The sequence below is a fragment of the Odocoileus virginianus genome, chromosome 2 (assembly GCF_023699985.2).
Source record: "Odocoileus virginianus isolate 20LAN1187 ecotype Illinois chromosome 2, Ovbor_1.2, whole genome shotgun sequence".
NCBI lineage: Eukaryota > Metazoa > Chordata > Mammalia > Artiodactyla > Cervidae > Odocoileus > Odocoileus virginianus.
The window spans coordinates 58,656,870-58,670,552 of NC_069675.1; the positions used below are offsets into that span (position 1 = coordinate 58,656,870).

At 34.9% G+C, this 13,683-nt stretch overlaps 1 protein-coding gene across 9 annotated transcripts in view; it reads right to left on the bottom strand.

Moving 5' to 3' along the window:
• WDPCP (WD repeat containing planar cell polarity effector) overlaps positions 1–13,683 on the bottom strand; it is a 273,308-nt gene that overhangs the window by 78,254 nt on the left and 181,371 nt on the right. For 7 of the 9 annotated variants that reach the window (XR_011492660.1, XM_070480150.1, XM_070480148.1 and 4 more), the window contains 2 exons: positions 12,028–12,216; positions 8,824–8,947 (listed from right to left, as the gene is read on the bottom strand). Coding sequence is in view for 8 of the 9 variants with exons in the window: in XM_070480150.1 (XP_070336251.1) it covers positions 8,824–8,947; positions 12,028–12,216 (313 nt within the window). In the remaining variant the exon portion in view is untranslated. The other 2 variants (XM_070480152.1, XM_070480151.1) reach the window with 2 other exon arrangements.

The following is a 13,683-nucleotide window of genomic DNA, read 5'->3' on the forward strand; positions in this document are numbered from 1 at the left end:
TTTCAAGGCAAGAGTACTGGAGTGGGTTTCCATTGCCTTCTCTACTTATTTATTGAGGTTCATTTATTATACTCTATCATGGTCTTTCCTTGAGCTATGAGATCCGCAGATATATACAATCTGCCTAATAAATTGTTGATTGTATCTTCTCTGCATATCTCTTTTCCAGACCTCAACAGGTTAGAATATATAACAAAGCAGAATTTCTCCTAGACTTTATGAAGTATTCAGTAGCCGAGAATCATCTCTCTCTTAATAGCCATAATTTGCATATCATGTATGTCCTTCACTGTCAGAGAAGACATCTCTGATTTTTGCATTGTTGATAAAGGGTGTCTTCACACCACGGCTTTTTTTTTTTTTTTTTCCATTTATTTTTATTAGTTGGAGGCTAATTACTTTACATCATTACAGTAGTTTTTGTCATACATTGAAATGAATTAGCCATGGATTTACACCACAGCTTTAAAATAGCTATAGTTGTGTTACATGGTCTATGTTACATGTCCATAGTCATCTTGAGTACACACCAGTTGTGGCCAGGTGCTACACTCAAATGTGCACCGAGGTCATGTACTTAATACAGTTGATGTGAATACATCCTAGTGTTTTTTAGTCACTTTCATCTGCTAAACTAAAGAGAGTTAAGACTTCCTGACAAGAAGCAGAAGGAGGCCATCAGTTGGGGCAAGTCTGGAGTTTAAGGTCAACAACTGTCTAGGTCACCAGTGTCAAACCTGCAGACACAGTTTCCTTACTTATAAATGTGGCCTTTTGCCCAGGCCCAGGAAATCATTCATTGAAGAAGAGTAACAGAGAAGACCATGAAGAGTTAACATCCAAGAGAAGATAAGAATAAACAGTTCTGAATAAACAACTCAACTAGAATTTAGGCAGAAAATGAATTCTGTACATCACAAATGTAAATAGTAATGACTGGAGTGAAAAAAAGTCTTAGGATTCATTTATTCAATATAATGCCTAATAAGCAAACTGTCACTACTCTTACCTCCACCAATATAAAGAATCTAGTATACTTCTTTCACACTGGACAACAGAGAGTTCTTAAGGCCATTATAGTAATTCAAGTGAAACAGAATGGTTATTATTGTAGATTTTTACATAATCATGATTTTCCTTATAATAATGCAAGTTTTACCCATCTGGGTGTTCATTGGAAGAACTGATGTTAAAGCTGAAACTCCAATACTTTGGCCACCTGATATGAAGAGCTGACTCATTGGAAAAGACCCTGATGCTAGGAAAGATTGAAGGCAAGAGGAGAAGGGGACGACAGAGGATGAGATGGTTGGATGGCATCATCAACTCGATGGACATGGGTTTGGGTAAATTCCGGGAGTTGGTGATGGACAGGGAGGCCTGGTGTGCTGCAGTTCATGGGGTTGCAAAGAGTTGGACGCGACTGAACTGAACTGACCCATTTTTATTTTTAGACATAATATCTGAGAGATAATGTTGGCAATATAAGTAAAATTTAAGGACTTATTTCATTGGTATAGTTATATATATATAGGGAAGTGACGCTGTAAAGGAAAGCCATACTGCCAAATGTAACACAGTTTGGATGCTTTGGGCCATTCCCTGAGTAACTATGAACTGAACTGAACTGATTACAGTTACAGTTAAAGACCTTTGTTTAGGAAAAGGATCAAAGAGCAAAAGGGGATTAGCTCTAAAAGAGAAATCTTGAGGAAAAATAACCAAGTCTGTGGAAACAGATTTCATGAATCTGTTCATGAAATGGCCTTCAAGTTATTTGTACTTATCCTGAACCAATTTTGTTTGGTTTACTACTTTACTGATTAGCATCACAAGTTTTTTTGAAACTGTCATTATGGTAGAACTTTCCTCACCTCTTGGCAAGAATCTCAAGTTCCCTGATACCCCCAGTTTTCATTTCCAAACAGCCCTAACTGGGCCCACATGAAAATAAGCTCCTGCATCTATAAAAAAGCACACTTATCAGGGGCTTTCAGTTAAAAGCCTTAAGGTTTTGTCCTTGTTCTCTTCTGCTATTTTTCCATTTTGTTGTTTGCTCCTTTTCCTAAAAAGGTCTGCTCACATGTAAGAGTCACTTTCTAGAGTCAGTCTTTAAATATAATTACCATATCAAAGAAAATAAAAGTCTCTTAGAAGGTCATCATAGTGAATCAATTCAGGATTTTTTTTTAATTTCATGTCCAACAATGTAAATAAATATGTATTTTAAAAAAACAACTAAAACACAATGAAGAAAAAGTATAAGTATAGTGTAGACCCTCATTTGTTAAAAACACCTTGGGACTGGCTTACTTTGTGGGAAAAGTGTTAATTACTAATTTAATTTCATTAATGGTTATAGAACTATTCAGATATTCTATTTCTTTTTTAGTCAGCTTTGGTTATTTTTATTTTTTAAAGAAATTTCATCTAATTTTTCAAGTTTTTTTGTAATGAAGTTATTCATAGTATTCCCTTTAATTTTTAAAAATTTCTGACATGTCTAACATTAGATCCCCTTTACATCCCTAGTATTGTTTACTATTTTCTATTTTACCAAATTTGTCAAAGAACAAATGCTTAGCTTTATTAATTCAGCTCTATAATTTGTCATTACATTAATTTCTGAACATATTTCTTTCCTTCTACTTTTTTTAGGTTTATTTTACCAGTATTTTCTTAAATTACGTGTTGCTTTTTAAAAAACTGAAGTATAACTGATCTGCTGTCATGGTGATTTGATATCTCTGTACATTATAAAATGATTACTGCAATAAGCCTAGTTATTAGTTTTTAAAATGTTTTTGTTTATGAAAAAAGTATAGTCTCCAGTTGTATACAGTACTGTATACATGTCCATTAAATCAATATTCTCTATTTCCTTAATGATATTTTGTTCATTTAATCTATCAATTACCACACCAAAGGAATTAAAATGTTTAACTGAAAAGTTGATTTGTCAATTTTTATTTTATGTGTAATTGTACACATTTAGAACTGTCATATCAATTGATTTTTCTATTGATACCAATCTCTAGTAATCTCTACTACTGATTTTGCTTTAGAGACTATTTATATAACATTACTAGCTCTCTTTGGACCTAGCATAATTCTTTCACCCATTCTCTAGCTTTTAAACTAACTACATTTTAGATGTCTCTTGTAAAAACTTATAAAAAACTGTTTCAACAATCTCTGCAAATGAAAATTTTAATCTACTTACATTGACAATGATTATTGATTTTTAAAATTCATTTCTACTATATTGTGTTTCTGGTTTTCATCTTTTTTCTATGGTTTTCCCCTCTTCATGATGCACCCTCCCCCAATTCTTGCCGTCTTTGGGATTCAATTTTTTTTTCCCTTATCCAACATTTTCACTCTATTTGTTTGAAAATTATACACTCTATTTCTGTTCTTTCAGTGAGCACCCCAGAAATTTTAACATGTATCTTTTATTTATAAAACCTGGTATTAATAAGTATCTCTACCTTCACTTTAAAAGTCAGGAACCTTAGAATGCTTTAACTTTTTCACTTCTCTTCTGATTTATGTGTTACCATTGTCCAGGATTTTATCTTAATTTTAATCACTCGAATTAGACATCAGTGTTTATGTTTTACATGATCAATTTTTGTTTAGGCTCCCACAAGTTTAACCATTCCTTCCTGCATCTCATACCTTCCTTCCTTTTAGATCTCTCAAGGAAGATGCTGCCCTTCAAGGGTCCTAAATTGATGTGGGAATCCCTGATCCAATTTCCCATTCTCCTTGAGCCCTAGGCTTTGTCTCCAATCCTCTGAGTACACAACCTTTATAAACTGAGCACCTCACTGCCAGGTGCCAGCAAATTGCCCTCAAGACAAACTGACTTTGCTTACTCTTATGGAATCAAGCATCCTTGTCATTTCAACCTATGAGTGTTTCCCTAAGTTTCCTGCCAGCTCAACCATGCTTCAAACAAGTATTTTACATATGTTATCCATTAAATAGATGGTCTGACTAGTAAGTTTTTCTCTGTAGATCATTCTTATTCTCTAAATATTGTTTTCTTTACTGAATGTGTTTTATTAGTAAAAAGTAAATTTTAAAAAGTCTTTTAAAAATCAAATTGGCTAACAGTTTCTTTTTGTCTAACATACATACTTTTCATAAGCTAAGAGTCATTTCTAAGAGATTACTTTTCCCCCTGAATTCCAAGTATAAATATTGACTCCAACATAATACGCATTATCCTCCAATATTATACAAATTTTCAAACATCCAGGAAAGTTGACATAATATATATATATTTTTTACCACTTAGATTCTGTCATCATTTTACAATACTGTTTTATCACATATGTATTCATTTCCCTTTCTATGCATCAGTTCATCTCACTTTTTCTGTTGCAGTGCCAAGGAAAATGCAGACATCAGTACATTTCCCCACAAATATTTTATAAACGTAATATTTTTATTTCTAGGAAATAAAGCTCCTTCTCCCGAGATTTTGCTTACTATTTCATAGGCATAAAAAAAAAAAAAAACAACTCTAATGTGCCACAATCAATAATACCATTTGAGAGCTTCCCTGATGGTTCAGTACTAAGGAATCTGCCTGTCAATGCAGAAGACACAGGTTCGATCTCTGACCCAGGAAGATCCCACATTCTGTGGAGCAACTAAGCCCATGAGCCACAATTATTGAGCCCATGCTCTAGAACCCGAGAACTGCAACTACTGAGCCGTATGCAGTAACTACTGAAGCCCATGTGCCCTAGAGGCTGTGCTCCACAACAAGAGAAGTCACTGCAGTGAGAAGCTTGTGCACCACAGCCAGAGCGTAGCCCCTGCTCGCCACAACTAGAGAAGTGTCTGTGCACAGCAACAAAGACCCAGCACAGCCAAAAAGAAATAAATAAACAAAATTACTAAAAAACAGCAACACCATTTGAGTCAGAAAATGATACTCTCACAGTTAAGAGGAGAAATAAACAAGTAAAATGACTATTTCCATGTTAGTAAAATAAGCTTCATATGTGGCACATTCATTTGAAATGTTTGCCTTTTTATTTCATCATTATCTAGGAATTTCTCTTATACTTCCTATCTGTTTATAGTGAAAAGCTCTTACTTGCTAATACTTCCTTATTCAGCAGTTCTGAAGAGTATTCAATTTTATGGAAGCAGAGAAATGAACAATCACCTTTCGAACTTAATTTAGGCAAACTTACATCTTCCTTCTATGGTATTGTGATTTATAGTAATATGAAATATATATTAGATCTTTGTCCTGTTTGTGAAGGACAAAGGAGCTTCCTGGAACTTCCTAAGTGATACAGAGCTAAAAAGATGAAAGTCTTTTGTTACTCATAACAATCCCCTTTTAACCATACCTGAGTTTAGATTAATGAGTTGACTTTCTAAAAGCCTCTACAGATAGGGGCTGAAGTGAGAGAAATCAACCACATGATTAGCAGAACTTCGGCCTCACTCCTGAACTTCTGGGGAGAAGAGAAGAAAGGGGAGCTACAGGTTGAATTAATCACCAATGGCCAATTATTTAACCAATCATGTCTATGTAATGCAGCCCCCATAAATACTCAAAAGGAGGAGGATGCAGAGAGCTTCTGGACTGAAAGTGTGGAGGAGCTGGGAAGGAAGTACACTTGGAGGGCATGGAGGCTTCGGGTCCTTTCTCACATTATTTGCCCTATACATCTCTCTATCTGGCTTTTATTTGTAGCCTTTAAAATACTGCCAGTAGTAAGCAAGCTCTATTTTCCTGGGGTCTGTGAGCCACTCTAGTATACTACTGAACATGAGGGGGTGGTAGAAACGTATGATTTGTAGACAAGTCAGACAGAAATTGCAGGTAACCTGGGAATCTGTTACTTGTGAATGGCATATGAGGTAGGGATAGTCTTACAAGACTGAGCTCTTAATAATGTGGGATCTGAGTTAACTCTGGTTAGTATCAGAATTGAACTGAACTGTAGAGCTGGTGTCAGAGAATTGGTAGGTATGGAGGAAAAAACTCACATATTTGGTGCCAGAGTGTTTGGAGTGTGAGTAAAGGATAACACACTGAATTTTTTTCAAGTCACATTCTAGAGGTCAGTTCTTCCAGCTTAATGATTTTATGAAATGGGCTGTACAATCTCTTTTAAAATTTTATTGTAACAATCACCTTACTTAGCTACCATATCAAGATTGTACTTCTACTGATTTCTATCTTTAATGTTAGGAGCAATGATTTACACTGATAAGGAGCATTTCTTTAATGAACACTGACCACTTTGAACACATACAAAATGTTGTCAGTAAAGGACATGAGAAATAAGTTTCAAAATTTAGATTCATTTGGATTTAAAGGAAGGCTGTCAAAATAAGTTTCATATTTGCTCAAGACAAAAAAGATCAAGAAACAAAAAGCTGTCTCTAGACTTCTACTACTATCAAGATAAAAACAAAATTGTAACCATTTGTTTTAAAAGCCCACACAGTATACGTGTATATTAGCACAAATTCATAATATGACCTCACTATATACTTTTTGATATTAAAATCAATATAATATTTTATTCTTTTTTTAATCTGGACTCGAGCAATCTGACTCCTCAGCTTAACCAGCAACTGATCTTAGATATATCCCTACTCTGCATGGTGCTCCTTTTCTTCATCTTTAATTTACTTTATGATGATCTTCACTGTTACGACTTATTCCATTATCTAATAACTTTTTTTTTAGAGTATTTAAATACTGGCTAGCAAAGTACAGAAAAAAGTGAAAACGTGATGCAATTCTAGTACTTCACAAATACAAAATTGTACTTGGACTTTTTCTCCTCACTTAACGCAGGAGAACTTCTTGTTGGCAGATTAAACAAAAGGATGGTTCTAACTTAAGCTATCTCATTCAATTTCTTCTAAACTTACATTTCTTTTTTCTAATGCCATGTATAGCCTACTGTCAGAAGAACTACCAAACATTCCTTATAATTGAAACAACAGGAAGCATACAAAAAAGGAAATATGAAAAACCTAGTACACTCTAAGAGACAATGTTCAATTTCAGATGTAATCACACAGAAAAGCTACAGTCTAATAGTAATGGCACTAATAGTCACCTCATCAAAATACATCCAAGTAATAATTAGAATACTATGAGGACAATCAATGAAAAAATTGCACATCAGTAGAACGTGTGAACATTAGTAGGATATGAGTATTCTAAAGCCAGCAGCATTATAAAATGTGATACTTATGCACAACCAAATCACAATAAAATCAGGGCAGAGACAGTGAAGCCACTAAGAATATGCCACCAGAATGTCAGCTTCATTAATGTTAATCTTTTTGTGCTCTTCAGGCAAGAGGTGAATTAATTAATTTTCCCCAGAAACAAGGAAAGTAGACTAATAGAGCAAAGAATAAAGCCCTAAGTCCAAATAAATGTGATATCAGTTTCAGTATCTTTGTCATGAAGATGTATATGTTTATAAATAGACCACTGCTTCATTTAGGGTGAAGGATCTCTTGGAATATACCAAAGTCATTCAAATAAAAAGGCAACATTTAATTGTAGGTCATAACATATACAATATATTAACATTTCTAGCTTCTAAAAAGACTTGTTTTCCAAAGGTTTCACTATTTGGTAGAGATCAAAGTGCCACTTTATAAATAGTTTATTCACTTGTCAATTGATAAACTCAGAAATTTCCTGAGTTAAAAAGAACTGTAACAGTTAGGGTACACTAGAAGTAAAATTGAAACCCAGTTCAACTGGACATAGTAACTGAAAATTCTATTACTTTCTATTATAAAATATATCATATATTAAAGTATACAAAATGTATACTTTCAGCTCAAAGAATAATACTTTTTAATGGACCCTGATATATGCTGCACTCACTTTAAGAAAAGGAATATTACTAATACCTTCGAGGTTCCAATGGGCTTCTTCTCTGGTATTTCTCTTAACCTGCTCCACAATATCCTAAATTTTGTTCTGAACACTTCCCTGTTTTTATTTCTAGCATTGATATTTTTAGGTGTATCCCTAAAGTAACTGGCTAGTTATTTATCTCCATCCATCCATTCATCTTCCACCCATTTTTTGCAATTTTATATATAGAGAATATGCTCTATATTATCCTTCGACTTCTACAGTATATGTCTCAGAGTAATTTCTTGACATTACCTAATTTTTCATATAATCCTTAAGATTAAAGGAATTAAAGGAATTTAAAGGTGAGAAAATGAGACACAGTGAAGCTAGCAACTTGCTACATTATATAGGAAAACAATGGACAAATTTCTCTATAGTAATTCTGAAAGTAAAGCAAACCAGCAGACTGTCTTATAACTTTATAGTACATTTATTTTAGCTGAAATTAAACATTTCTCTGTTCTTTTTTTTTTTCTTCTTTTTATTAGTTGGAGGCTAATTACTTTACAACATTGCAGTGGTTTTTGTCATACATTGAAATGAGTTAGCCATGGATTTACATGTCATTTCTCTGTTCTTAAGAGTACAATTAAGTTAATATTTTTAAAACAACTTAACAAAGTTGGTAATTTTTGCTTTCATATTTAAGGGGCAATTATATTAAAGTGTACTGATGATGTAAAAGACCTCAATGATACTCCAGTATAGTCCTTAATAGGAAAACAAGAACAAATTAAAGAAAGAATATCAAGAACTTATTTGTTTTTCTCTTAAGGGACAGATTACTAGGAAAGAGATAGACATATTACGGAATATTCTAAGTAAAGAAGATGGTTCCTAAAATAGGTAATTAGTCTGACACTAATTAATCCAAAATTATCATTTACCTGAGCAAGTGGTGGAAGAATCTCCTTGCATATTTGCTGATTTGGTCTCTGTATTCTAATACAGTTGTATCCAGGAGTGGTCTTGTTGGAGCATAGAAGGTTCCAAGGCTTGCCTCAAGCTGTGCTGTGGAATTCAAACATAGCAGCACTAAAACAAGTGAAACTCCTTCAATTACAACAGAATACTCATGTTTGCAGTCAGTCAGGTTTTGCAAACTTGGACGAAATGTGAGCCTGTTGCAGGAAAAGATGAAATTAAAATATGACAGCTGGTACAAAAACAAACCTGTGTATAAACTTTCACTTGAAGCAAAGCTGACAATGACTCTGAGCAACAAAAAGCTGTCATAACTGAAGAAATCCATAATGAATCAACCTCTCACCACAAATGGGTAATTAAAACAGTGACTCATCAGAGTAACACAATTTGAAACTAGTATTTCCAGTAAAATCAACTCACAGTGTGCACATTTACTCTCTTTAGCTGAAAGGAGAAAACTAGTCTTACTACATTAGGCATTGAAATCAGTATTAGAAATATCTTTAAAAATAATGCAAATAAAAATAAACTTATTGGAGTAATAATATTTCTTTGTTACAACTTGAAGATCAAAAATCCCCCTCCGTTTCCTAAATACTGTCCTAAACAACACAACACCCTTCGTTTTGTCCAAGGGTGAAAGCTAACATCCCTGGAGGGATCCCATGCTAATCGACTCTGGTCAACTGACTTCCTGATAGCAAAGAAGGACCAGAGAGCAGGTTTGATAAGCCAAAGGTCCAGTGATTGGGAGAAAAGGGCACTTTTTGTCTAATTTACACTTTTGCCAAGACATGCCAGTGGGGTTGTGTTACCTCCAAGAAATAACTGTGAAATATAGAATTACCATGATGGTGGTAGCTGTATGAGGATACAGCTCACAGCAGGATTCCACTGATTTTTTTTGCACTAGTAGCACTAGGTTGAATAAACAATATCTTATTTAGCAGAACTCTTTTAGGTATATTTGGGTTTGAAAGTATTAAATACCTCATCAGAGTAATTGCTATGGACTTTGCTAAGCTGCTGGTAATTTCTTTTTTTTAATCTCAGATCTAGACAGTAAAGTAAGATGAACTTTGGGGGTATTTTCTTTCAAAGCAGCAGTCAATTTAGATTAAAATTGAATACAGCAATGCCATTGTGAAAGCAAGCCAGATTCTCCTGCCATTGCTTGTTTTCTTGACAGCGTGTTTCGTACATCTGAAATGTCTGAGCCTACACGGAATACTTGTAGCTCCCAGCACAGTTACAGATTCATTAGATAGCCCAGCTTGATGTTTAAGGCAGAAATGAAGATCTTGAAGATAACCACAGCCCCAGCTACAAATAAAAGAGCTCGCTGGGCTCCATTAATAAAAGGAAACAAATTACCATGTCAAATTTGTTAGATTCAGATAGAATAAATCTCAACAGAGAAGAATGTGAATGTTTTAGAAAAGTGTTTTGCAATTACTTGGGGGAAAATGCATACACCTACTTAAAATGTACATATTCTGATAACCTAGCATCATGAAAGCATTTTATTTTAATAGCCTAGTGTATCATACAAATTTTTTATTTCCCTATCCACCCAATATGGTTCCTTGATAATATCCTTTATTAAGGCAGGAACCTGATAATAGCCATTTGTGAATCCCCTAATAATCTTACTTACTACACAGGAATCTTACAACACAAATTCACTACGGTGCTAACAATTTCACGGTGTTCTGAGTAAAGAGTCAATATATTGCTGTCTTCATATTTCCTCAACTGTAAATTTATCATCTCTTACATCGGTTATGTGTACCACAACAGGCTTTCTTTAGGGACCCTGCTATCTACCTAATCTTGAGAGTATACCAATACTAACAAATAATTACTTCAGATAACTCTGCAGGTGAAAATATTACAGTAATCTTAGAGCCCCCAAATTCTGAAGTTATACTCTTTTTATTTTTAACTAATATCCATTGAGTACCTACTGTGGGTCAAGCATGTGCTAGGCATTTTCTCATTGCAGATGCACTGGAATCTCCATAGATGTGTTGGACTACCTCCAAAAAGCACAATCAATTAACATTAAATAAATATTGTGGGCCTCCTATGAGTTGAGGCCAAGTCTCATGATGCAGACTTCTTAAAAGAACATGTTCATACAGATTATTCTTCTCCAAAATTACTAAAAAGAAGGTTAGGTACAGAATACTATCTACCATGTTTACTTTGAAATGGAATAAAATGGAATAAGAAAATCTATAAATATGGAAAGAAAACAGTGAGGGGAAAAAGCTCTCCTGTAAAGGCTTTTTGACATATTTCCTGTTTTCTTTACTTTGTAAATCACGTATAGAAACGTCTTCATTGGCCATGGTTTCTCACTATTAATGTCAATGCTAATCACAAACATTTGAAATAAAGATACAAATTCAAGAATGTTTAGATGCATTTTACATTGAGAAAATAAATTACTCATAATAAAAATAATATATACTGCAAAACATAAAAACTGATTTCATTATTGCATGTGGCACTTTTTTTCCCCCTTTTTTTGGTGGGGAGGTTACAGTGCCTCATCTCTCTCTGAAAATAAACATCTGAGATCCTATGGACAAAAATTACTTCTTTACAGAAGGTTAGGAAATCCAAGCAGCCAGAAGGTAGAGGGCGATTACAAGTCTTAAGTTAGAATGAAAACAAGAACAACCTAAGCTGTAATCTCTCTGTCACACACACAAACACACACAATCAGCGGTAAGGTCTACTGTCTGGACAAAGAACTTGGGATGTGAGAAATACTAATGTTTAAAGTGAAGGAGAAATAAGGATTTTTTAGGACTCTTTGTCTTCCAAACCCTAGAAAGTACATTAAATTCCTCATCAAAGTTTAAAATCTGAGCATATTCTACATATGAATTTAGTCTGAAATGTGCAATGACTTCATTGTGAGTTCCAACACAGGTATATACAGAAAAGTTATTATGTTGACAAATACTATACAGTAAGTTACCATATGGGAGTAATTATTTGATACCTGATTTTGTCAGTTTAATATGGCATGAATATTTTTGTCTTTTAAGTTCCAGTAACACAACTCCAAAGCATCCTCAAAAAATAACCAACTCATAAAACATATTTCAGTATATACAAAACTCACTTATGAAATATATTTTAAATCTGACCTTCTCTCTCTGGTGTGAGCTTTTGTCTAAGAAGATGGTTTACAATGGCACACATGCTGATAAAGCACTCATAGCCCAGACTGTCCCAGTTCATACTACTCAGGATGTTTATTGCCTCATAGATCTCATCACAGTGAACATACTGGAAGATGATGTCTACCAGACCCAGGTGTCCTTGTGTGAAGATACCTGTCACAAAAAATATATAAAATCAAGTGAATCATTTAAAAATAAAAATAACAAAAACACATTTAATTCTAGAGAGGGAAAAAAAAAACCTGATCTTTCCTTGCATAAAGAGCTTGAAATGTGGGGTTTGCGGGGGCCAATACTCATATGGCACTGTGGTCAAATCTTCAAGTATCACCTACCAACTCCATCTTGCTTATGCTTACCATTCACCATATATTAAAACTTTTTACTCTACATGATCAAACTGTTTAGACTAAAAATGAATAAATGTGAGAACTTTTAGGTAAATCACAATAGCTAACTGAATTTCCCATATGTGATTTAGGCCTCTATTGTGTGTGTGTGTGTGCATTTTTAGCTGTGCTGGGTCTTCACTGCGAAAGGTGACCTTTTCGTTGCAGAGTACAGGCTTCTCTAGTTATGGTGCACATGCTCCAGAGCATGTGGGCTCAGCAGCTGTGGCACAAGCACATGGCTTCTTTAGTAGCGGCATATGAGTTCAGTTGCCTCACGAGATCTTAGTTCCCTGATCAAGAATCAAACCCACGTCTCCTGCATTGGAAGGCAGATTCTTAACCACTGGACCACCAGGGAAGTCCCTGTGGTATATACATAAAGACAGAATTTTGATGTAACACAATTCTTGTTGACCAGATTCATTAGTTCTAGGTTGCATCTGATCTTCAGCCCCATGTACTTGGCAGAAAAAAGTACAAATATTCATGACATGCATATTATTCAGTGTGAAACAGATCGCCAGTCCAGGTTGGATGCATGAGACAAGTGCTCGGGGCTGGTGCACTGGGATGGTCCAGAGGGATGGTATGGGGAGGGAGGTGAGAGGGAGGTTCAGGATGGGGAACCCATGTAAATCCATGGCTGATTCATGTCAATGTATGGCAAAAACCACTAGAATATTGTAATTAGCCTCCAACTAATAAAAATAATTGGGAGAAGAAAAATAAAATATTTAAAAACACATACCAATTTACTTTAAATTGGCATTTAAAGATTATCATCTTTGATTACTAATGATCATTCAGTTCAGTTCAGTCACTCAGTTGTATCTGACCCTTTGCAACCCCATGGACTGCAGCATGCCAGGCTTCCCTCTCCATCACCAGTTCCTGGAGCTTGCTCAAACTCATGTCCATTGAGTCGGTGATACCATCCACCATCTTATCCTCTGTTGTCCCTTTATCCTCCCATCTTCAATCTTTCCTGGCATCAGGGTCTTTTCCAAGGCGTCAGTTCTTCTCATCAGGTGGCTAAGGTATTGGAGTTTGACCTTCAGCATCAGTCCTTCCAATGAAAATTCTGGACTGATCGTCCAACCATGGACTGGTTGGATCTCCTTGCAGTCCAAGGGACTCTGAAGAGTATTCTCCAACACCACAGTTCAAAAGCATCAATTCTTCAGCATGCAGCTCTCTTTATAGTCCAACTTGCACATCCATACATGAC